Source organism: Chrysochloris asiatica, unplaced genomic scaffold, assembly GCF_000296735.1.
Source record: "Chrysochloris asiatica unplaced genomic scaffold, ChrAsi1.0 scaffold00008, whole genome shotgun sequence".
Classification (NCBI taxonomy): domain Eukaryota; kingdom Metazoa; phylum Chordata; class Mammalia; order Afrosoricida; family Chrysochloridae; genus Chrysochloris; species Chrysochloris asiatica.
This window is the reverse complement of record NW_006408526.1, coordinates 14,624,048-14,649,377: the sequence shown is the minus strand read 5'-3', so window position 1 is coordinate 14,649,377 and position 25,330 is coordinate 14,624,048. Positions and strand designations below refer to the sequence as shown.

Here is a 25,330-nt window from a genome sequence, read left to right as displayed (position 1 = left end):
ACCACCTACTATGTGCTAGGGAATTGGGATGAGTTATAATCTACTACTAGTGGGGCTACCAGCAAGCATGTGACTAAGATGCAGCCTGAAGCAAAGGCAGTAACAAGGGGACTAGCATTTACAATAAGTAGATATTGAATCAAGTGTAGCAAAATGGTCTCCCTGAACATTTTTCATATTATTCATAAGTGGTCACTGTGTAAGGTAAGCTTGCCAATGTCACTTCACAGTTGGCTGTATTTGATATGCACAGGGGTACATTCTGCACTGGATGGTTATCTTGCTTGTTTAGTAACAGCATTCTTCACTTTGTGGAACCACATGTTTTAGCTAAAATATATTAAACTTACTTAAAACTTAAATGGTTTAAAATCACATATCCTAGGTTTATAGTGTTTCTTCAGAGTTTAATCCAGCAAGTTACCCCTTTTTTGCTAATGTCACATTAAAAATTTTGGTTTTGACAGAATTATTCTTTACTGTAAGAAATATAACTCCTCAGTTGCTATGGGTCGGTACCGACTCGATGACACCTAACAACAACAATCTTGATGATGCTGCGGGATAAATGTTAGACTGCTAACTGGAAGGTTATCGGTTCAAAGTTACCAGTTACTCTGCAGAACAAAGATGAGACTATCTGCTCCCATAAAGATTCATAGTTTCAGAGACCCTATATATGCTTACTAGGAGTCATGGTGTGGTGCTGTGGGTTACTACGCTGGACTGCAAAATCGTTTGAACTGCAAGGTTGGCAGTTCAAGCTCACCTGCTGCTCCTTGGAAGCCCTATACAGGGTTGCTATGGTTCAGAACTGACTCTACGACACTAACAACAACAACAATGATACACAGTTGCTATGAATTGGAATGGGCTCAATAGCAGTGGTTTGTGTTTGTTTGTTTTTATTTTTCCTTAAGCTTTTCTACTCTGAAGCTTAAATGAAACATAAGTTTTAAAACAACTGAAAACAAACAAAAACCTGTTTTAGGTTATTTAGTTATGACAAATGACAATTTCTCTAGTTAAAGCAAAACAAAACCCAAACCCACTGCTTTTGAGTCAATTCTGACTCATACCAACCCTATGCAGTGTTTCTAAGACAGCAGATCTTTACAGGAGCAGACAGCCTCATCTGTCTGTATGGAGCTGCTGGTGGGTTTGAACCATCGACCTTGCAATTAGCAGTCTAAGGTTTATTCGACAGTGCCACGATAGCTCCAATTAATCTACAGTGAAATCCAGTTACATAGACTTTTTCATCTAGTCAGAACATTCATGGTTTTTTTTTCTTTCTAGTGAGGTGTACAATAGCATGAAATCAGCCAAATTTTAGACTCTACTTGGGATCAGTAGACCAAGGAGTGTAAGGCTTAAGTGCTTGGATGCTAACTAAAAGGTTGACCATTCAAACCCATTCAGTGGTTCCATGGAAGAAAGATTTGGTGATCTGATTCCATAAAGATCACAACAAAGAAAACCCTATAGGGTAGTCCTACTCTGTCACATGGGGTTGCTATAAATCAGAATCGACTTGACAGCACCCAACAATATATGTAATATACACTCTCTTGTTGCTGATAAGTGCCATTGAGTTGGTTCTAACTCCTAGTGAACCATTATGGGGTTTCTGAGGAGTGACTGTTAGGTTTGAAATGCCGACCTTGTGGTTTACAGTCCAGTGTTTATCCTACAGTGTTATACTAGGACTCTAGGGAATGTAAAGGAGGAAAGATGTTATCTCTCTACTTCCACTTGATTAAATTAATTCCATTCCATTCATCTGTTCATTCAACAAATATTTATTAAGCACCTACAATATGCCAGGCACTGTGCTGGGTGCTGGGGATACAACTGTGAACAAAACAGACACAATCCCTGCCCTCAAGGAGCTTACAGTCTAGTAATTATACAAACAAGTACACAGGCAATTACGATGCAGTATGGTAAGTGCTATGATGGGAAAAGACATTAAGAAGGGCACCTAAGTCAGTCTCATAGGCAGGGGATGATGGATAGTCACAGAAATCTTCCTAGGGCAAGTCAAAGTTGATTTGAGTACTGAAGGATGAATACAAGTTAATCAGGTAGAGAGGAGATAGACTGTTACAGACTGAGGAAATAGTATATGCAGTGTCTCATGTGCTGCTTCTGAGGTTCACTTGGTGGAGGTGTTGGGGACAGGTAAGAGATGTTCTGTAAGAGATACACAGGGCCAGCTCATGAAGGGTCTCATATGCTCAGTTCAAGAGCTGGGAGTTTCCCTGAGGGACTTGTTTGTGTGGATTATCAGATTTTTACTTTTTAAGATCACTCTTACTGCAGCACAAAGATTCAATGGGTGAGGTGCAGATATCAAGAATTGAGTCTAAGAGACAAGTCTTTCAATTTTTCTTACTTTATATCCCTTGATATTAACTTATGCTTTCACCTGCCCATCCAGTTGTATGCATTCCTTATGTAAGCCATTGACATGCAGGGTTGCTATGACCCTGGGACACCTGCTAAAACTCAATTCATCCTTCAAGGCCAGACTTCCACAATCATTCTACCTTGTGCTTTCTATCAAGATCCCTAAGTACTGTGGGTAATTTATTTATTTATTTATTTTACTATTATAGCACTTACTATTTCAAAGGAACCAGACCTTCCTTTGACCCATGCAAATTTAGACCATACATAACATAAGGTATTTATTATAAATAAACATTGGTATAATTTTTCCCCACACTTTCCATTTGAGAACAAAGACTAATTCTTCATTTGGTGTCTACCCAAAACTATTCTTAATGCCTTCAAATGAATTAGGACTAGAGGGAGAAGCCCAAGAGACATATAATTTTATGCAGCAAAATACAGTCAAGTAAAATTTCAATACACAATTACAGGGTATGATACTGTTAAGATAATGACTGATTTCCCAAATCAAAGACTCCATCTGATCATTTAACCTGCTAACAAGACAAAGGTCTACAAAAGAAGAGTAGTTTAGTATGCAAAAATAATGACTAGCTGTATTTTTCAACATGGCCCACGTCTTTTACCAGCAAACCTGCTTATAGTTCCATAATTTCTCAAATAACTTTCATAATGATAAGAAAAAAATTTTAAGCTCTATAGATAGTGTAAGAACGTCTGTTGTTTTTATTCTTTTTGGTGGGTACAAAAACCACAATTTTGTACACAGAACAAGATTATAAATAATATTGATAACATGAGTGACCCGTAGTCTCTTTTGACTTTCTACATTGCAGACTGATGATTTTAGGTTAACATTTTCTTCTTTTTGTTTTTGTTCCTGGGAGTGAGACAAATGCAATGTGTGGACACGGACTCATGTAACAAAGTGAAGGTTACAGCAAACAAGAGGATGACCAACAACTTTTATATATATATATTAAAAAAAAGTCTTGTAAAGTTTATTACAGTGATGGCATTTATATCAATTATTGCAATGTATTGTTCCCTAAGATGGTTAGAAAAAAGAATTGTGTTGTCCTCTACTGAATTTACGTCAGTTAAAAAGCAAGCATGTTTCAGTATTTGTTTTCTCCAAAGTAAGTGTAAATACTTTCTTAAAATTTTTTTTTCACAGGATTTACATGTTTATTATTTTCTTATCACAGTTTAGTGACTTGTTTTCTCTGTTGGATATCCTTCCATTGAATATATGGGTGTTCTGCAGATACAGGTTAGCAGGTTCATTGAGTTCTATTACTATTTTACCCCTTGCGGGACGGCAAAGGCCTTTCTGAGCAAGAACTTCACAGTTTAATGCGCTAACTCGCAAGTCTGATTAGTTTTTAAGTTCACTCGAGTGAAATTTGTTGCTGTTAATATACCCATCCCAGCCTCCCCACCCCCCCCGCCCCATTCCCCGAAAAAACCTAAATTGTGAATTCTCCTGATATAAAATCTGAGTTTGGGTTTCCGAGCTGAGCTCATGCACATGTTGCTGCTGCTGATGTCCGGCGCAGTAGGACGTACTTTCTGCTCTCAGCCAAAAGATTGGTTTCACAAAGATGCGCGCTCGGTGTGTCCCTCGGGGCTGCGTTTCCATCAGTCACCAACAGTTTAATTAAGGCACTCAATTATTTTTTTGGTTTTTATGGTAGGTCCGATGCAATGACAGCCAATCCTGAACTTTGTCTAATTGCAGTTCCAGTGTGTACAGCCTTTGGGCAGTCAGGCGTCAAGACGCGGCCGTTTTCTCCCACACTCCCAGTGATGGATAATCTGGCTTTGTTTCTTATGGCTTCAGAAAAGGTCAGCTGGGTTGCATGGAAAGGAACAAACATAATGTGGAGTGTTATAATATTTCTGTTTCTTCCACAAATATGATACAACAAACACCAAAATATCAATAGTTAGACATCTGCATTTTTCCCCGTATTATTTTGGTTACATAAAAATTGCTAATAAGGGGGAAAGGGAAGCTTAGCTACACTGACGAACGAATTAGTCTAGAGTTGGGGTCCTATCTATTTAGGAACTAATTCTAAAACCATAAAGCTAGGTTTTGTTTAGCCGATCTGGGCAGAGCAAACCTGCTGTACGCTGCAATGTGAAATTACAGCATCCTAGATGGCACTTAACAACAACAGTCAAGCTGAAGAGCTCCTTGATGTTTGAATAACATTCTTTATTTAAATTTTTTTCTTCTGCTTAAGAAATGTCTTTGTAATGTAAGGATTATACTCTTAACATTGTGATGAATTGTCTAAGTAAACTATATAGACAATTCACAACTGACCTTCAAATTGTCATAACAAAGACCTAGCCACAGACACTTTCATTCATTCACACCGGTTATAGACGTGACCCAGAACAGCACAGTTAGTTACATATAGCTCACTCAATGCCTGCCTTAGAAGCTAAGATTCATATTCTAACAAATGTGCTTAAACGTGGCTACACTGAAAGGTGGAGTTGTTCCGACTCATAGCAACCCTGCATAGGGTGTCTGAGACTGTAAATGGACATCTTTTAATACCTCAGCAAGGAAGAACATCCTACACAGAGGCTATAGGGTTCAGGTATCTTATCAAATTTCTGTTCTCTGCTATGTGCTGCTTGTTGTTATTGTTATTAAGTGCATCTGAGTTGGTTCCAACTCATAGTGACCCTGTGTAGGGTGTCCGAGGAACAGATGGTGGGTTTGAACTGCCGACTGTGTGTATAGCAGTCCAGTGTTAGGTAGCAGACACTGGTATTACTAAGAGGACAAACAGGCATTGACGTTGTTGTTGTTGTTGTTAAGTGCTGTCGAGTCAGTTCTGACCCATAGCAACCCTGAACAGGGTTTCCGAGGCTGTAAATCTTTACAGGAGCAGAAAGCCTCATCTTTCTCCCGCAGAGCAGCTGGTAGTTTCGAACTGCTGATCTTGTGGTTCGCAGCCCGATTCATAACCACTACGCTAGCGAATCTAATTAGTATCCACTTGTTGCTTTTAGCTTTCTTCTAGTAGCTGAATTCTAATACTAGCTCAAGAGGAATATAAGATAAATGAGACATTTCCTAAATCTGTATGGTTTGGATCATAATTCCCCTGTATTTTAATTTCCTATTGTGATGAAAGTTTATCTTACTCTTTAGGAAATTCTATTCCTTTATTTATTCTGTTCTGGAATGTAGATTTAGAATAATTATATATTAAATAATTAAATCAATTGAATGAAAGAATGTCAGAGTGGAATAGTTTATAGATTAGTTGCCCTGATAAATTAAGAAAGTTGACGTTAAATTGCTAATGACATATGCACAATAAAATACAAGGTCCATCTCATATATTTGGTTTACTGAATAGTTTCAAAAATTAACATTTATCTTCATATTCAGGAATCATTATGATAAACAGTTTTACATTAAGTGATGTTGGCAAATATAATGAAGATTTTATGGAAAAGCATTATTCCTACTTGGCTATCTTCTGTTAGTCTCTTGAAATCAAAGTTCTTTGGACTTTTATTTGGCATATAATAAGCACTCAGTAATAAGCATTTGTTAAATGAATGAATGTCTATATTCTGATATATTTTCCTTCCTTGCAAAAGAAACTTAAGGAATAGAATTGTAAATAAAGGATGCAGAACTGCATACTAAAAAGGGTGAATTTTAGTGCATGTAATTTATACATTAAAAAAAAGTATTCATGGATATAATGCTCACTGTTTTATATTGAATAGAAGCTGAGAAGTACCATGGTGTTGTTTTTCGATGCTGTCACATCGGTTCAGTACTTATCCTTCAATGCCACTTGTTGTTTCACTTCGGATATTACCATACTAATAAGGAATTTAGAATTCCATTCAATTACTCATATGGCAGAACCTCACCATGAACTAAGATGTGGACAAGACTGCTATAGTCTCGCTCTTCAAAGTGAGACTATTGGAGGTTCTTTACTAGAGCTGAGTATTTTCCTATCTAATATTTGAGTGCACCTGTTTGGGGTATGTGTATATAAGAATCATTAGCAAAGCAGCATTATTAATGTCAAGAAAATCTAGCAAAAAACCCCACTATATTTAGAAAATATAGGCTAGGCTTTGGTAATGTATAGTTAACAATGGAGTCCTGGTGTAACACTGTAGGTGCTCAAGATTGGCAGTTAAAACTCACCAGTCACTCCTTGGAAACCCTATACAAGGTAGGTAGGCATCAAAACTGACTCGATGGCACTTCATACTGTACTCATACTGGTTGGATTATTGTTGCTAAGGGCCCTCAAATTGATTCCGACTCCTAATGACCCTGTATACTAGTTGGATAATTTAGTGTAATCCTATTTTTAAAGCATTTTAGATGGCTACTTTGGGTCAGAATCCTTTCTTTACAGGAGCAGAAAGCCTCATCTTTCTCCCATAGGGCAGATGGCAGATTTGAACTTCTGACCTGAGGTTAGCACCCCAACTTGTAACCCCCTATTCTACCAGGGCTCCTAATGAAAGAATTCCCATAATAGTAAAGAGACTTTGATAGTGTCTCATTTTGTTAGATCACTATTAGAAGAGATGCCCAAAATATTTTGATTGGAGTGAATTGAGGGATTACTTCATAATTTTCCCTAAATTGAGAAAGTACCACTTTGAGATTATTTATGTACATGTGTATTAAGTTACTGATATCTAGTTTATTGATAAAAAAAATTAGATTTCGGCAAAAAAGGGGGCTACTTTTGATTTTTTGCTTTTAAGAAACTAGCATGCATTTTAGTAACTTTTATATGTTTATAAATATATACCAAAGTCTGCACGCTTACCTAGCATAACCTCAGATATTGTTCCTATTAACGATTATATTGGGCTTTTGACTCTGGAGTATTATTAAGTACTCAAAGTCTCTTGTGGGTTCAAAGGCATTGTCATCAGAATAAGCATCCTATTCAGTTGGCTATTTTGTATTATTTTAGAAAAAAAAATTTTTTTTTTTTTAAGAAGAGTAACAACAAATGTTCTCAAATCTTATTTTGATAAGTGTTTCCATTATCATTAGAGGAAAAAAAGTAGTGAGCATTTTAGTCTTTAAAAAAAAATGACCTCAATCTCCTATATTTTACTTAATACTTACAGGTTTTGATTTTTGTGTGTGTGTGACACAAGGAGAAAATGTAAGTAAGGCTTTTGTGGCTTGCTTTAAAGCAATTGAAATGTGAAAAATAAAGCTCACAACACTATAATTTTTATCTTTTACTGGTTGTCTCTTGTAGAAGATATATATGAGTGAAGTCTTTGGTGGAGAAATTACTGTACTGCCTAAATGCCTATTCACTTTAGTGATATTGTGAACATAAAAGTAGAATTTCATCTAATAAATGTGATTTATAGTCTGTGTTTTCATGATAACCCCTGTCTAAGGATCTGGCTCAAGGACTACTGTCGGATTAAAAAATGTTATTGTTGCTAAATCCTGTCGAGTCAGTTCTGACTCATAGCGACCCTGTACAGGGTTTCAACGAGCGACTGGTGGGTTTGAATTACCCACCTGTGGTTAGAAGTCCAGTGCATATTCTATATCACCACACCAGGACTCTAGATTAACAAATCCTGTTAAAGTGCCATTAAATCAGTTTCGACTCATAGTGACCCAGGATAGGGTTTCCAAGGAGCTGCTGGTGAGCTTGAACTGCAAACATTGCAATTCAAACCAGTCTAGATCATTAATCTGCAGTGCCACACCAGAACTCCAGATTAACAAATGGTAGAGGTTTATTCTTTAAAACTATAGAATGAGGGCTATTGTAAAACAAATCGAATGAAAAACAAAAAAAATCCCACTGCCGTGGAGTTGAATTGATTCTGGCTCATAAAAAACAACAAGAAAATGTTGCTGTTGCATTGATACCAACTTATTGCCACCTTATAGGACAGAATAGAATTTTCCCATAGGGTTTTCAAAACTGTAAGTCTTATAGAAGCAGACTGCCACATTTTCCTCCACTGAGTGACTGGTGGGTTTGAACCATGGACATTGCAGTTAGCACCTGAGCTGTTTATCCACCACACCACCAGGGCTTCCATACAAATTATTGTTGTTAAGTGCCATCAAGTTGACTCATAGCAACCCTATGTAGGATTTCCAAGGTATGGCTGGTAGGTTTGAACTGCTAACTTTGTGATTAGCAGTCCAGTGCTTATTCTACTATGCCACAGGAACTAAAATTCATTTAACAATGACATTTCCTTGGTGCTTTTATACCTGTTGCTTTTCAGAAAATAATATGTATGACCTTATCAAAAATAAGCATCTGTCTAGGCTTTGATCACTTGAAACAAGTTTTGTGCTTATTTTGTTAGAATTTATCCTAAGATTTAGAAGCTTAGTTGTGCTGTGGATTAGGCATTGGACTGCTAACTGTGAGGTTGGAGGTTCAAATTCACCAGCCACTAGTAGGGAGAAAGATGAAGCTGTCTGCTCCTGTAGGTCTTGGAAATCCTATACAAGGTCACTCTGAGTCAGAACCAACTCAATGGCAGTGGGCTTTCATTTTGGGTTTTCCTAAGATTGGATTGTGACAGAGAAGACAAACCTAGGCTGTGTGAAAGGAGATCCAAGTCTAATTCCCAATTTCTCCCAAATTTCAAGTTTAAATTGTTTCATGAGGTAATTCTGGAGATTTGTTTTTGTCTTTCTGACCCTTGCAATGCAGATATCTATTGGCAACATAGAGTTTCAAACAGTACGTCTGCAGCCAAAGAAAACCAAACCACTTTGCACTGAAGTTTTAAAAAATATATAAAGCTCTAATTAGAAGCAAGCAATACCACCACTGGACAGACAGGTCACAACACTGAGTTTACAGGATGCATCACCCACTCACTGTAGTAGGCCCTAAGTCCTACCCCTAAATTTTAATACTTTCGGTTCCATATACGTTGTAACCTTCTCTATAGGTTGCTAAATTCTGGGTACTCTGCGAGGAAGTTGGGTTAAAAGTCTGTGCACTCTTTGCCACCTTCATTCTCTTCGCTTCTGCCCTGGACTTGTAACAGAACTCTACCAAAGCCACCAGCATTGCCAAGCCCAAGCCGCCAACCAGAATGTAGAAGACGCCTGCTACGTTGCTTAGGCTCAAGGCACTCGTCTTGTCCTGGAAAGGGATAAAGACACTTCAGTTAACTGTGGAAATGTCACATCCAAACAGTAAGAGAACACATAAACTAGACAGCCATTTAAAACTAATGCGTAGTTTAACTCGGAATTATTTACATGTATAAATCACTAATGTTGGTTTATGGATTTCAACAAAAAGCTCAAAGATAGAATTGAAATTAGAGTGTTTACCAATACATGGCATTCAGTCAAATCTATAACACTTTATCATTATTGAATATGCAAGGCAAACCACTATATTTAGCCATTTACAGGAATTCATATATTTGTATAGGGTGGCAGAAGTGGGCTTATTATTGTTAAGTTTGAAAATCACTATTTTAAAATACAATTATATAGGAAGGGGATCTCATTTGGCTTTGCTTCTATTAAAGCATACTTTTAATTTTTGAAATATCTTCTGAACAAATCTAACATCACTTTACCTACTAGGAACTAATAGTCTTTAAGCTAGTAGTTTCACATTTTCTTTACTGTTATTACATTTGAAGATGCATGCAAATAGAGTACATATTTTTTGTTCTTTCAGTTGCATCTTTATGGAAAATCTTTTTAAAAATATCACTTTTACCTGTTATGTGCTATTTAGGAATAAATATACGTGCATCCCATTAAATGACTTTCAAAAAGTAACTTTAAAAATATGTAATAAATTAAATTTTTAATAGTTAAAAAACTTTGGAACATTAAAGTTATCCTGGTCATTTGAGAAATTATTTATGCATTGCCAAAATTATAGCCTTAAAAAATATATATTTAGAAATACAATTCCATTCCTGCTCTAAAATAATTCATCAGTTAATATTTGAGACATATTTTCCTTCAAATCTTAAGTACACGTATCACAATAAGCTCAGAAACAGCCAAATACGTGATTAAAAAATAGTAAATTGTAGTTGGAATTTGGATTCCCCCTCCCCCCAATCATAAACATGTTTTTGATATAACATTATTTGAAAAAGTATTTTGGGTGGCATACCTGAAGACTGCCCTGTGGCCGTCATCTTCTCAGCAGTATGTTTTGTAGAAAATGTGACTCAGGCGCTTAAATAGTTTTATTAGGAGAGTATTTGAGGGATGCACTATGCACTCTATCCACCTAGCCATGACATCAATTAGCTGGGCCAAAAAACTTCAGTTAACTTCAATTTTTAAGGAAAAAAAAAGTATGCTTCTACTTGACCTAAGGATTTGAGATGACTATTTTATTATCTGTGCAGAGCTTGTTTCAGTCCCCTCTGATTCAAACTTGAACAGAAGTGATTAAAATGAAGTTATAAACTTTGAAAAAAAATCAATTAACTAACATTGTCTCTTCTTTAGACTAAATGAGACGCTTCTATTTAAAACAGTCACTTAAAATATTCGAGACACTCCTATTTAAAACAGTCACTTGCCTAGTGTCTTATTTAGAATTCCAATTCCTTTTTTCTTTCCAGAAGAAGATAATGGGAAAAAATAAAAACAAAAGAGGATACCAAGGATCCTCAAGGTTTTCAAGCATTGTTTGTTTTATTAACTAGTGAAAATATTTAGATTCACTGATAAATGAACTTGTTATCTATTTTTGCTTTAGAATAAAAATAGAACACTTTTTAATACTATGGCGCATTGGCACTCAACAGAATCAGGCAGCCAATTCATGAATCAGAGATTTTAGAACTTGAGGATATTATTCACAAGCATATTGCTTTATTTATTGAAATAATTTTGATTGGAAGAATAGAATTGAAAGGCTCGCTCTGTTTAAATGTCAGCATAAAATACACTAATGTGTCTTCAAACTTCCGGAATGCTTGACAATATAGTGACAAGATTGAATACACATTTATTCAATTTAAAATCATTTTTCTACTGATCAGTTTCTTATTTCCAGATTTGTGAACACATCAGTTCTTGAAATAATAGATTTCATGGTCTTTGCCTCCAAAACAAATAAACAAAAGACCCAACCATAAAACACAATACTTTTATTTGTGGTACGTACGTTTGAGAAGAATATAAATAATTTTATTTTATATTTTTTGCACTTAATTTAAGTTTACTCAGAAGAGTTTATATTGGGGGGTTCAGTTTACAATTTCCTGAAAAGACAATCCCTGTGGCTAAAATGTGTAACATTAGCTTTAAATTGAAGGCCGTGGCTGGGTGTATAGAGAAATGCTTTTACTGTTTCCACATACTGTTGATAATTGCTCGCCCTCTACTGCTTTGTGAACACAAGAGGAGGCCCCGAACTGCAGCGACTAACCTTGCTTCCGGAGTCCTTGGGTCCACATTCACCTTTATCGTACCACCATTTGTTTTTCAGCTTGTCTAAGACGCCTGCCTCACTGAGTTTCAAAACGGCAAGGTTTACAGGAGTTCTTCACGTGGAAAATAACATAAATAACATTATATATGTTATTTTATGTTATTCAAGTAAAACTACATTAGAATCGCATGGCAAAGTGACAGAGCAGAGGCCACAGTATGTGCTATGTCTTGTACTGTAGGCCCAGGTTTAGAAACAGACATAAAACTGGGGCCTGCTCCATCGCTTTAGGTAACAGGCACATACTGCTAGGGAGGATTTTTAAATAAAAGGTATGCAATTACTGTGAATCCAAAACTATTGGCACGGGTTGGTTCTTTTCTTGTATTTACACTTTTCTCAACATAAACATGGGAATCATTCACAGTTGAGAAGCCTTTTGATTTTCTCTTTCAAATTAATGGAAGTGGCTGCAGGTTGAAAGACAAACTTAAACAAAAGCCAGATGGGACTGATTTCATTTCTTAGAATTATGTCCTGATTGACTTTATGCTATGAAGGTATGTCTATAATATTTACAACTCCATGAACTTTATCATCTTGTTCATTCAGGACCTTACTCATAGAGGCTTACTCAAAGATGTTCCCAACAAAGGGCCCCCTCATTTTAAGACAAACATTGGTTGGTTGGGTGGTTATGTGCCGTGGAGTCAGTTCCAACTCATAGCGACCTTGTACAGGGTTTCCGAGGCTGTAAATTACATGGGCAGTATTAATTTAAAGCATAATCCTGTGGTGACAGTTTCCTTCTGAATAGCAGTATTTAACATAAATAATATCATCAAAAGCAATTTTCATCTGGAGCTTGCCAAATTATATGTATTGTAAGTACAAGATGAAGTGACTATAGTGTATTCTATGCATTCTTACCAGGGCAAACCAAGATTTCTCTGGATAGGTAAACCCTCTATCACTATAAAGTCTCATTTTTCTTGTTTATAGTCTTTGATTCCTTTGATATCAAATACTAGACTAGGACTCACAGGGAAGACATGCCACGAGTCATCAGCATCAATTATTCGAGGAATCAAAGACTTCTTCCAGTTTTCACTGACACATTAAGTTTTGCGTAGACAATATAAAAACTATGAAGATGAATGGAAGCAGTAGCTTCTAGAATTTTTGCTGTTATTGTTTGTGTGGTTTGTTTTTGTTTCACTTTTAAAAATGTTCAGAGAAAGACTCACTGCAGTCTTCTGGGTATTGCTAATGCCGCCACATCACTTTGACCATATTTCACACTGCCTCCCCGCAGTGAGATGGAGTGGCAAAGTGACAGCATCAATGGGCTCAAGCATGGCATCAATGGGCTCAAGCATGGCAACAATTGTGAGGTTGGCCCAGGACCGGTCAGTGTTTTGTTCTGTTGTGCATAGGGTTGCTATGAGTTGGTATCCAACATAATGGCACCAAACAACAACCCACTGCCTCACTTCACCTAGGAAAGCATACAGCATGCATTTCTTTGCTTTTGACGGTGCTGAGTATCTACAAAGTTAGGTAATACATTAATGATGCTGATCTTTAACATTTATTGAGCATTTATTGTGTGTCAGGTACTGTTAAAACATTTTATACATTTAATTATTATTATCATGTGCATTTTACGGACCAAGCCCAGAGAAGCTAAGTAACTCGTCTAGTGTCTCAGCTAATAAGTAGCTGAGTTAGAATTTGTAATGGTCTGACTTCACAGATCATATATTTAAAAACTTTACCAACAGAAGACTCAGAAGATGAGGTTTCTAGTTAACTGAGTTTTTTGGTTATCAGTTAAACTAAACCTTCCTCCCTCCCCGCTAAACCCTTTGGTTCTGGAAAAAAAAGTTTCTAACATAAAATTTTCCTTTTGTCTTTATGGTTTCTGAATATAATTTTGCTTTTAAAATAACTGTTAAAAGATCTTACTATGATTTGGTTTCGTTGTTCCATTTAAGGAAGAATAGTCTGCTATGCATACTATACTATTTTGTTTAAATTAATTTTTGGATTAAAAATTCACATGAACATGATGCAGGGATTGAGTAGGTTGAGGATTCTGGTTATTTGAGGTACTCATAATCTAGGTTCTACTATTTAAATGGAGTCCTGGTGTGGTGCTGTGGGTAATGGGTCAGACAGCAAAGGCATTTGAACTGCAAGGTCGGCAGTTCAAGCTCACCAGCTGTTCCTCGGAAACCCTATACAGGGTCGCTATGGGTCAGAATCAACTCGATGGCATTTAACTGCAACAACTATTTAAATACCTCTTCTCCAACTCTCAGCATTTATGAATATAGTATTATAAAATCACCATTATATCAACTGGTGTGTGAACTGTGAAATCCCTGAGAGTGAAACAACATCTCATTCATCTTTATAAAACATCATTACCAGGGTTACCTGTGTAAAGGTAGTGTTCTGTAAAATTCCTAAATGTACATGATGTCCAATGTAGAACAAGCTTTGTTATATAATTGATATTACAATGATTTTAATTCTAGCTCATATGCTGGCCAATTATATGAGTCAAAACTGCACTGGGGTGAAGTAGAAGGAGAAGGACTTGAAACTTAAAAGAGGAAACATGAAATAGGAGAGTGCCCTTCAACTTTTTTCTAGAAGGGACAATTGAAGAAAAAATTCTGAATTAGATGAAGTTTGCCTGCTTTTGGCTTACCTCTCTCCCCCTTAGATGATCTTTACAATTTTGGGCTTTGCATTTAGGGCTTTAATCCATGTTGAGTTTGTTTTTGTATATGGTATGAGATATGGGTCTTATTTCATTTTTCTACAAATGAATTTCCAGTTTTGCTGACACCTAAAGACCCTGCTTCATGCTTAAAGTAGTTCCCCTCCCCCAACTCCTTCCATCCTTACTTCTTTCTTCCTTTTACTCTGCTCTCCAGTCTAGCAGCCTGAGTTTACAGGGTGAGATGAAATGTACACACTATTAAGCAAAAGAGTCTTGGTGGGACAGTGGTTAAAACACTTGGCTGCTAACCAATACGGTCTGTTGGTTCAATCTCACCAGCTGCTCTGCTGACGAAAGATGGGACTGTCTGTTTCCTTATAGACATACAGCCTTGAAAACCCTATGGGGTGATTCTACTCTGTCTTTCAGGTCATTGAGTTAGAACTGAACAAAGGGCGATGGGTTCTCTTATTAATTAAATGAAATATTCAGCTTGTGGAATTCCACACAGTGATCATGGAATTCATTATCGGTAGATTATTCACGAGTCAGTTTTCTTTAGTGGTCTCTGTTTATCACAATATATATTTTAAAATTTCCTACTATAAATGCATATTTTCTGTGATAATTCAGGGCTTTAATCTTAATATCATTTTCACATTGCCCTGCAGTGAAGGGGAATAGGTAATTTTTAACATATTTTGAAGTCAGGAATGGACTGTATTCTTCAAGATGCCAAACTGAAAACTCAGAATTGTATGATTGAATATATTTAATAGACACTATATTGCTTGCTGATCATTCTTATCAATTGTTTTTTTTTTTTTTTAAATAAAAATACATACATGCAGGAAAGTACAAATTTTTTATATACATGGAGTCCTGGCGTGGTGCTGTGGGTTAATGTGCTGGATTGCAGTCGGTTTGAACTGTAAGGTCGGCAGTTCAGGCTCACCATGGTCGCTATGGGTTGGAACCAACTCAACAGCACTTAACAACAACAATAACAACAAAGAATAGACTATAAAATGAATAGAAAAAAATCAACAATTTTGGGGATATTATTAGCACTCTGGGACATTGTTAGTTAAAGGTACTGCCAACATTTCCAATGAAAGCCAGTATTACATAGCTCACTTAAAATTTGGCACAAAATTCTATGATTTGAGGTCAAATTAAAACACATTAACCAAAACATAAAGTATGTTTTTAGACATTGCAATCAAAATGTTACAACTGGTTCATTGTCAGCAAATTATCTATTACTTCCATTATTGAATAAGTATGAGTGATCATATTACTTCAGTAATATGAGGGCCCATCAAAAAGTTCATGGAAAAAAAGCCATTATCTTTTCATTCCATTTTTCCATGGACTTTTTTGAAACTCAATCCTAATACCATTGAAGGAGCAAATTTTAGACAAATACAAATTCATATCTCCCAAATTATGCCTTGCATTTGTATTGATTTCATTTAAGATATAGAGCAATTTTCCTCATATATTCTATTGTATTTTTACCTTTTATTGTGAAGAATCTTGGCTGAGGGCTGTTATGTTTAGAACTTCATAGTACTGGGAATGGCAATGAGTGAGTCTGTTCCCATTGCCACTGATTCAATTCCTATTCATAGAGACCGTATAGGGCAGAGTAAAGCTGTCCATAGGGTTTCCAAGGCTGTAATCTTTAAGGGGAAGTACAGTTGCTCTATAGAATAAGTACTGGACTTTGAACTACAAGGTCGGCAGTTCGAGCTACCAGCTGCTCCACAGTAGAAAGATGAGGTTTTCTATTTCCACAAAAGATATATGGCCTCAGAAGAATGATACATGATCACTTTGAGTTGGAACCAATTCGACAGCTCTTAACAGCAACAGTCTTGGTGGATGTCTACTGCCTCATTGCACCCCCTGAGGAGTGTCTGGTGAGTTCCAACATCTGACCTTTCAGTTAGCAACCAATCTCTTTAGCCACTGTGCCATCAGGACTCCTGAATGGGTAAGCTGTGCTCAGAAGTGCCATTGAGTCCATTCCAATTCATAGTGACCCAGTACAGGGTTTTGAAGGAGCAGCTGTCAGGTTTGAACCATTGACATTGTGGTTGGCAGTTCAGTGCCTATCTTGAAGTGCCATACCAGGAGTCCAATGGGTGAGTTGTTGTTAAGTGCCGTGGTCTTGGTTCTGACTCATAGTGACCCTGTATGGGGTGTACGAGGAGCAGCTTGTGGGTCTGAATCATGGACATTGCAGTTTAAACTGACCTTGAGGTCAAGTGCTGATCCTACAGTGCTGCATTATTGCATGGCCATGGAGTATGGTCGGGGTACTGCCATGGTGGCTCTAAATAGTCCTGTTGTTGGCTATATTAGATTATAACATCCTTGAGGAAAAAGACAGTCATGTATTTCTTTCTTGTTCTTTTTTCTTTTTACAAATTCCCCACAGGTGTTGGCACATTGTCCGATAAGTCAAAAGTTTAATAATTTTCTACTGAATAGAAAACTAGAGATGTCTTCCCTGCACAATCCTATGAATGACAGGTGGGTAAAATGTCTCCTTCTAGGAGCTTTTTGAATTATGGTTTTAGTGAGGAAAATTACAAGTACCATGTAGCTGCCAGCAGAACAAACATATCTGTGCTGGAAGAATACAGTCAGAATGCTCCTTAGAAGTCAGGATGGCAAGACTTTGTCATACATCTCAGGTACTTTGGACATGTTATCTGGAGGAACCAGTCCCTGGAAAAGGACGTCATGCTTTCTAAAGTAGAGGGTCAGCGAAAAGGAAGACCCTCAATGAGACGGATTATCACCGTGACTGCAACAGTGGTCTCGAACACAGCAATGACTGCCAGGATGGTGCTGAACAGGGCAGTCATTTGTCCTATTGTCTATTGTCCTAAGATCACTATGTGTCAGTACTGACTTGATAGTCCCTAACAACAATAGGAGCTTTTTCCTGGGTAGGACAGGTCTCCTTGCTTTTTCCTTCATTAGCTGAAACACTATGAAGAAAGCTAGTTTTCTCCCACCAAGATTCTGAAAATCAGGTAACAGGATTTCAACATGCTTATGCTGAGATGTCTGAATGTGTCTGTATTTCCTATCCTGGACTGCCAACATTTGTCTCTTTCGTTCTGGCTTCACTCTCAACAAAGGCCAATGGCATTCTCCAATTCAGTATTTTTCCTTATTAGTTGTACCTCTTCTGAGACAGGCCAGGCTAATGGGAAGGGACATGTAAATTTAAAAAGAAAATCTGTCACCTATACTGGTGAAAATGAAATATTAGAAAATACAAAACGTCCTAATAAAAAAGCAACAATTATTACTGGTAATTTATTTTGATCTACGTTGTTGTTGTTGTGAAGTGCTGTAGAGTTGGTACCTACCCATAACAATCCTGTATAGGGTTTCCAAGGAGCAACTGGTGAGCTTGAACCAGCAACCTTGCAGTTCAAACCAACTTTGCAGTCCAACGCATTAACCCACAGTGCCATACCAGGACTCTAGGCTAGGTCAGCTCATTTAAAATGTTACCTTTTAGTACAAGTTCAGAGTAGAGCATTATTAACATTTAGAACATAATCTATTCTCTTGCTGATAGACATTACAGCAATATACAACCTCTTGTTAAGTGCCGTAGAGTAGATTCCGACCCATAGCAACCCTGTATAGGGTTTCGGAGGAGTAGCTGGTGAGCTTGAACCACCCACCTTGCAGTTCAAATGGCTTTGTTGTCTGGTGCATTAACCCACAGTGCCACACCAGAACTCCATACAACCTCTTAGGATGTTTTAATTTATAATAATTTTTAGGATGTTTTAAATATTAGCAAATTTCCAGAGGACACATAGAACATATTCTTATTTCATTTCAGAGGAATATTTTATGTTCATTTTAATAAAATCATAGAAAATTGCTTATTAAGATTTTTTTTTAAAGTCACAGAGTATAATCTTTTACTCCATGTCTGTTAAATGTAATGCAGATAGTGTCTGGAAGATAAAGCGATTTGATTTTTGAAAGCCAGAAAGTTAGACTCACATTTATTCTTTTTAGTAACAAATATTCTCTGAGTCTGTTATGTAGCAAAAAATGTACTGAATGGAAATAAGCATATTAGAATCTACTGAATTGTCCAATTCCTGATTTATATGAATGACAGTATTCTTTTGAGTTATAGATATTTCCCCCAATATGTGTACAATTTTGCTTATGTTCACTTATTTTTAATATAAAGTTTAATTTAAGAATATAAGAATTTTAAATATAAGCTAAAATGCAGCTTCATTATTAATTTCAATAGAAGATTTTATCTGTCAAGCAGTGCTGTACTTCTCTACTATTTGGGATGATATTAATTTGCAAACAAATTGATTCAGTGGATGTCTTCATTTTTCTAATTCCTAGTTTGGTTCTAGCATTTTGACTTACATTTCTAATGTGCATGGGGGAAATGTTAAGTTATTAGTTTAAATGTGGATAACTTTCTCTGTGTATATACATATGTTGTTGTTGTTAAGTACCATGGAGTTGGTTCTGACTCATAGTGACCCTGCACAGGGTTTCCAAGGCTGTACATCTTTACAGGAGCAGAACGCCTCATCTTTCTCCTGCGGAACTGCTGGTAGTTTTGAACTGCTGACCTTGAGGTTCGGCAGCCCAACTCGTAACCACTACACTACCAGAGCTCCATACACATATGAGGGGACTCCAAAACATTTGTGGAAAGATGGAATGAAAATATAATGGAATTTTTCCATGAACTTTTTGAAGCCCCCTCACATATTTATATTTTATGGAAACTATCAGAACATTCTAGGCAAGTTGGAGCTCTAAATTATATAAAGAATACTTTAAGAAAATATAGTGGATGGTGCTTAGAATAGAGGTACCTAGGAGGTCACCTGAAGGATTGTCCCAGAAGAATCCTGAGCACTTCTGCCTACTCTCTTTGTCACTCTTCTCCTGAGATTCAGTTTTTTTCTCTCAGAATCAAGAGAACGTTGATCAAGATTGGGGAAAAAAAGGATTGGATCCACACTGTTCTACTTTCTTTTATCTTTCATGTCTTTCTTTGTGGCCAGGAAATTCACTTGGCAAAGTTTGTCCGTCCTTCTCCTGAAATATGACTTGTTATTAGATCAGAATACACAAATAAGCTGAATTTGAAACACTCTAATTAGATTGGTATGGTGCTGTGGGATAATGCGGTGGACCACAAGGTCTATTTGAACGCAAGTTCAGCGGTTCAAATTCACCAGCAACTCGTTGGACACCTATATAGAGGTGTGATGAGCCATAAGTGTCTCAAAGTCACTTACCACCAACAACAATGAATTAGATTGAGGAGTCCCTGGATAGTGCACACTAGTAATAAACTCAGATACTAACCAGAAGTTAGGATGTTCAAAACCACCCAGGCACCTAGGAAGAAAGGTTTGGTGATCTACTGAAAAAAAACACCCAAACATTGAAAATCCAAATGAAGCACAGTTCTACTCTGACACTCATTGGTACCCTAAAATCAGAGCATTGTTCTGTGGGTTGGTGGTCCATTGACAACATTGATAGCCCAATCAAGAGCCTGAAGGTAACATTTGGACAGATCTTTAGATTTTTAAAACAAAGATAAGGGTGCATGATTTAAATTTTTCATATTTCTTTAATACAAATTGAAAATACTAACTCAAATGTTTTCCATCTGTGGATTATTTTTTCAAGTCTATGAACACTGGGACATAACTAATACTTTGTTAATTATATTCTTTATATGCATTTTTGCTTTAGCCACTACAAAGAAGTAACCATTTTTAAAGTTATTTTATGAAGCTGGGTCTATTTTATGGATGAAGTGAAAACAAAACTGAGTTAATACTGCTTTTGTAGACAATTTTGTAGCGTGACCCATAATGTCTAGTTCACATGACAATCTTTGATTTGCTATTTAACTTTAACAGGAGCCTGAGAGTCTCAGATAGAGAAATGACTTTCTGAGAGTCTAGATAGGTTTGAATGGAATTAATTTATTGCTACTACTTACAAACATTCAATAAAAGTTCTGGCTCAGTAATGACAAAGGAAACAAGAGAAGACTTACCAATTCTGTTGTCTCTCCTATCTTCACTAAATTGCTTTTTCAAAAAGTTGCAGCCCTTCCTGTTTTCAGACATAGAATTATAATGTCTGATCCACAGTCTCTTCAATGCCAGCAATTTTTAGGGAATCTTTCAAATGAGGTTTGTTAGTGCAACTCCAAATTTATAATGTTAGCGAATATTTTTGCTTTGACAGTAATTGCATACTTAAAATTTTGAAGGGACTTGACTAGCAATTCTTGGGTATTACAAGGTGCAGAACATAAGTCTCCCAGCAGATGCACTTATTACTTTACATACTGTTTACCCGCTTTTGGTGACATTGAGGCTAACCTTGGAGTCACCTCCCCCGCTGCCACATTCTCCTTTGTCGTACCACCATTTGTTTTTCAATTTGTCCAAGAGGCCTTGTTCATTCAGTTTTAAAACTGCGAGGTTAACAGCATTTCTTGAAACGATAAAACATATTTTGTAAGAAACTGCACAGCTGTTAAGATGTTAGAAGGAATGAGGACTTAAGCTCCTTTATAAGCTTCTCCCAGACGCTAAATAAACCTCTCATTTTGCCCTCCTGCACTTCCTTCCACCAAAGTCCAAACCAAAGGCAATTGCAGCTAATTTTAAATGTATTAAACATGCAGTATTTGGTGCTTTTCAATTTCTCAGCCCGTATTGTCAAGTAACTGATCCCATTAAACAGTTACCTTGATTTTTTGGTGTATGTGCAAAATACTAATAAACTTAAATTTACTGAGAATTGAGGAAGAATTGTATCTTGAATTCTTTGTCTAAGCATATCAACAACTCAAGAGACTGGGATGAAAATATGTTTCCAGAAGAAAAAACAAAATAGCATAAACAAACATTTTGGATACTGATTCTTGGCCACCAGTAACATGGCTCAATTATTATTCTTTTTCTTATCTGTGGTTATAGTTTTCTTGAGATGATCTGAGAATAGAGGATTCTGAGGTTTTTAATTCAGTTTCATGGGTGGAAGTCATGACATCATCTTAGGGAAAAAGTTCTTACATCTCAATTTTGTGTTGATTTTTTAAGCCCTTTTACACTATTTACATACTAATATCTTATATCCAATTTGACTATTTAACGAAAGTAACTGAACTCCAGAAGATCATGCTGCATGTGAATATGGACTTGGCAAATAAATACTCTAGATTCATATTCTCCGTGTTTATCTCTACATGGGAATGGAGGGAGCATATTCTAATTATTTTCTAACAGAATTTAAAAAATGTAATGTCTCTCATGTACTTTGTTTCTTTCTTGCTTTCATAGTTTTTAAGTGACCCACTAACTCTTTCAACTGACTTTCCTAGAATTTGATGAATTTTCTGTTAAATTTAGGGAGTGACTGATACAGGCAAACCTCATTTTATTGCATTTCACTTTATTGTGTGTCACAGATATTAGTTTTAAATATAGATATAAATTAAATATTGGTGGCACCCTGCCTTGAGCAAGTTGGCACCATTTTTTGAATAGCATGTGCATACTTCATGTCTCTGTGTCACACTTTGATGTTAATTCTTGCAATATTTCAAACTTTCTCATAGTGCTATTGAACACTTTAATAGACTACAGTATAATGTAAACATAACTTTTATATGCACTGGAAAAAACCCCACAAAAAAAAAACAAAGTGTGACTTGCTTTATTGTGGTAGTCTGGAACCCAACCTGCAATATCTCCAAAATATGTCTGTATACTGAGGGACTTTGGGAACAGTTTGTACTATATTACTTAATAACTGCTGAGTTTGTGACTGTATAATGCCAAATGGATTATAACACTGGAATTTGGACTTGCAATTGAGTTGTCATTGGGCTGACCAATAAAAATGTGTTGAATATTTTACCACCAATCAACCTAACCAAAAAGCCAAACCCACTGCCACTGAGTCAATTAGCACTCATAATGACTCCTATGTAGGGTTTCTGAGACTGTAAAACTTTATGGGAGCAGACAGCCTCATCTTTGTCTTATGGAGAGGCTGGTGGGTTTGAACTGTTGACTTTGCAGTAGCAGTCCAGTGCTAATGTTTATTCTTTCAAAATGTATTTCTAATATCTTAAGTAAGTGATGTGCATTTTATAGTGTGGTGATAGTCTGATCCACTAGGAGAGTAAACACTTTCTATGAGCAAACCATACACTTTGGGGATATTATCACTTTTGAGGAGCAGGACTGCCATTTCCTAAATGCTAATTAAATGAATAGCTATTCACACATCCCAAAGTAAGTGTAACATTAGTGGCATGAAACAATTAATACACTTGCTAAAGTGAACAGCAAGTTGTCAGTTTAATCACCAAAAGGATCAGAGTAAAATTTAGGAAAGAAAAAAAAAATCTGGTGAAGGTGAAGACACCTAGTAAAAAATCATATTTGTAGAAAAGGAATTATTTTAATTTATTATATATATGCAAGAAACTAATTTCATTTTTCAATGAGTTAAAAATAACTTTTAAAATTTATATTTTGGAGAAATTTTTGTAAACCATTTTACTTTACCCGTAACGTTCTTATTAGATATATGTTTTTTAAACTAGTATACTAATTATATGTTGGTTTAGACCATTCCTTTAATCAAATTAAAGTCATTCCATGAGAGGGTTATTTAACAGAATTATTAGCCATATCCAAAGACAGTTAAACAGCACAATAGAAAACAAAACAAAACAAAACAAAACAGCAAAATAAAGGAATGGATAAGGAAAAAAAGCTTTACATTGAGAAAAATATTTTTGTAGTACAAGCTTTCTAAAAATCATTCTAAGACATTGTCTTTCTAATACCATCTAATAGGCCATGTAAAAACAGTTTAGTTTCACACTGCTATCAGTATATGTGCATATATAGATATATATTTGACCAATAATATAACTGTGTATATATATATATATATATATCCAATAATTCCCTGCCCAGCTTACAATTTGATCCACATGTTGCCTTTCCAGAAATATGTTGTCTTTTCATAAAGTCCACTTAATACCATCCTATGTGAAACCTATTCTTTAAGAATAATATATGATAGAAAGGTCTTTTAATTAATGTTGGAATTAGTCCACACCACTTTCAGAAGTTTAGGTCTATAGGTCTCCTTGGATTGCTATTTAAACTGGCATAAACCACCCATGCAAGGACCAAATATTTAGACATCTGTAATATTTTATGGAATGCATTCAATTTTATTAAAAATAAGTCATCAAATACCTTTAAAATATATAAAGTTAAAGTTATTTCATTTTGCTAGATTAAGTTAAAAATACTTTGTATCCAGGCCAAAAGAAAAGGGAACCCTAAAAATAAATGTAACTAAGGCCAAGGGAGTCACAGGAGTCAGGTAAAGAATGGATAGAGAAAGCAGATCTCTCCATTAGCTTACTTTATTATTGCTTTGGAACGTCCTTCATATGATTCATAAATCTAGTTCAAAATCAATGTCAGAAATTCATAATGATTATCAGGGATATTCTTGGCAAGGTTAAGCCTAAGAGAAGCTATCCTAGTAACCTGCCAAGCAGATAGAAATTTAATAAGATACAACATGTGCTCTTTTTATACTATTTTTTAAATTGGGTTAAATGCAGTTTTCACAGAATAAGCTAAATCAAAATAGGAAAGGGGAGGAAACAGCAACAATTAGTGATATTCATTCTCTTTGGAAGTGTAAACTAAATGTGAGAACACAACTGTGTTGGTCAAGACCTTTTCTAGACTGAAACAAGACTTAGGTAATTTAATTATATGTCTTTGCCTTTAGGTCTTAGTGGAAATCTAGGCAAGAAAAAACTCTCTTTGAATAGTATTATTATTATTATTTTTGTAATGATGACATGGTGAACTTGAGTCAGAACTGAAAAGAAAATGCTTACCTGATCAAATTCCAGGACCCCTGGAAAACTTTCAAGGGTTTTTAGTCCTGGAATTTCTGTCATTGTAGCATGACATTATAATATATCTTATTGCCACTTTTGTTAACTAGAATCTTTGTTTACATATCACATCAAACAAAAGTTTTAATAGAGACCAATCCTTAGGATAAATCATCAAAAATAAGATTTTCTTGCAAAAAAAAAAAATACAGTTCAGGCTAAGGCATTTATCTCTTACTCCCTGTTCTAGTATAAATAATTTGTCATTGAATTCTATAGATTTTCTTTCTTTATGACGTACTCATCATATTTACTTCTAGATATATTTCTTAAAGTATAATTTCTTGGGGCACATTTTAAAACTCAATTGAAACTTAAGTTCAAAACAGTATTTTGATTTCCTGGATTTGTTACTAATTTGAGGACTGATGTTTCATACCCTCAGATTTAGTCAATATCTGCACACAGGATATTCAGTGCATATATGAGGGGGCTTCAAAAAGTTCATGGAATAATTATTTTCATTCCATTTTTCCATAAACTTTTTAAAGCCCTTTTGTATACTTTAAAGATTAATAATTTGAAATATTATTGTTCATCGGTTAAGGCATTTTCAATTCCATGTCACTTAATAGGATGAACATTTTATTATTGGTTTTGATGCTGAAGTGTATAAATATAATGCAATTCATTAATCTTAACCACTGGAATTTTTCAAAGGTAAGT

At 35.8% G+C, this 25,330-nt stretch overlaps 1 protein-coding gene across 3 annotated transcripts in view; it reads right to left on the bottom strand.

Moving 5' to 3' along the window:
- Window positions 1-1,786: 1,786 nt before the first annotated feature.
- GRIA4 (glutamate receptor, ionotropic, AMPA 4) overlaps window positions 1,787-25,330 on the bottom strand; it is a 532,647-nt gene continuing 509,103 nt past the window's right edge. Inside the window, exons 15-17 of one of the 3 annotated variants that reach the window (XM_006833788.1) lie at window positions 21,036-21,150; window positions 9,343-9,590; window positions 1,787-4,271 (exon numbers count right to left, since the gene is read on the bottom strand). In XM_006833788.1, the coding sequence (XP_006833851.1) occupies window positions 9,345-9,590; window positions 21,036-21,150 (361 nt within the window). In that variant the 3' untranslated portion in view covers window positions 1,787-4,271; window positions 9,343-9,344. Of the gene's footprint in view, window positions 4,272-9,342; window positions 9,591-11,864; window positions 11,980-21,035; window positions 21,151-25,330 lie in introns of all 3 variants that reach the window. The other 2 variants (XM_006833786.1, XM_006833787.1) reach the window with 2 other exon arrangements.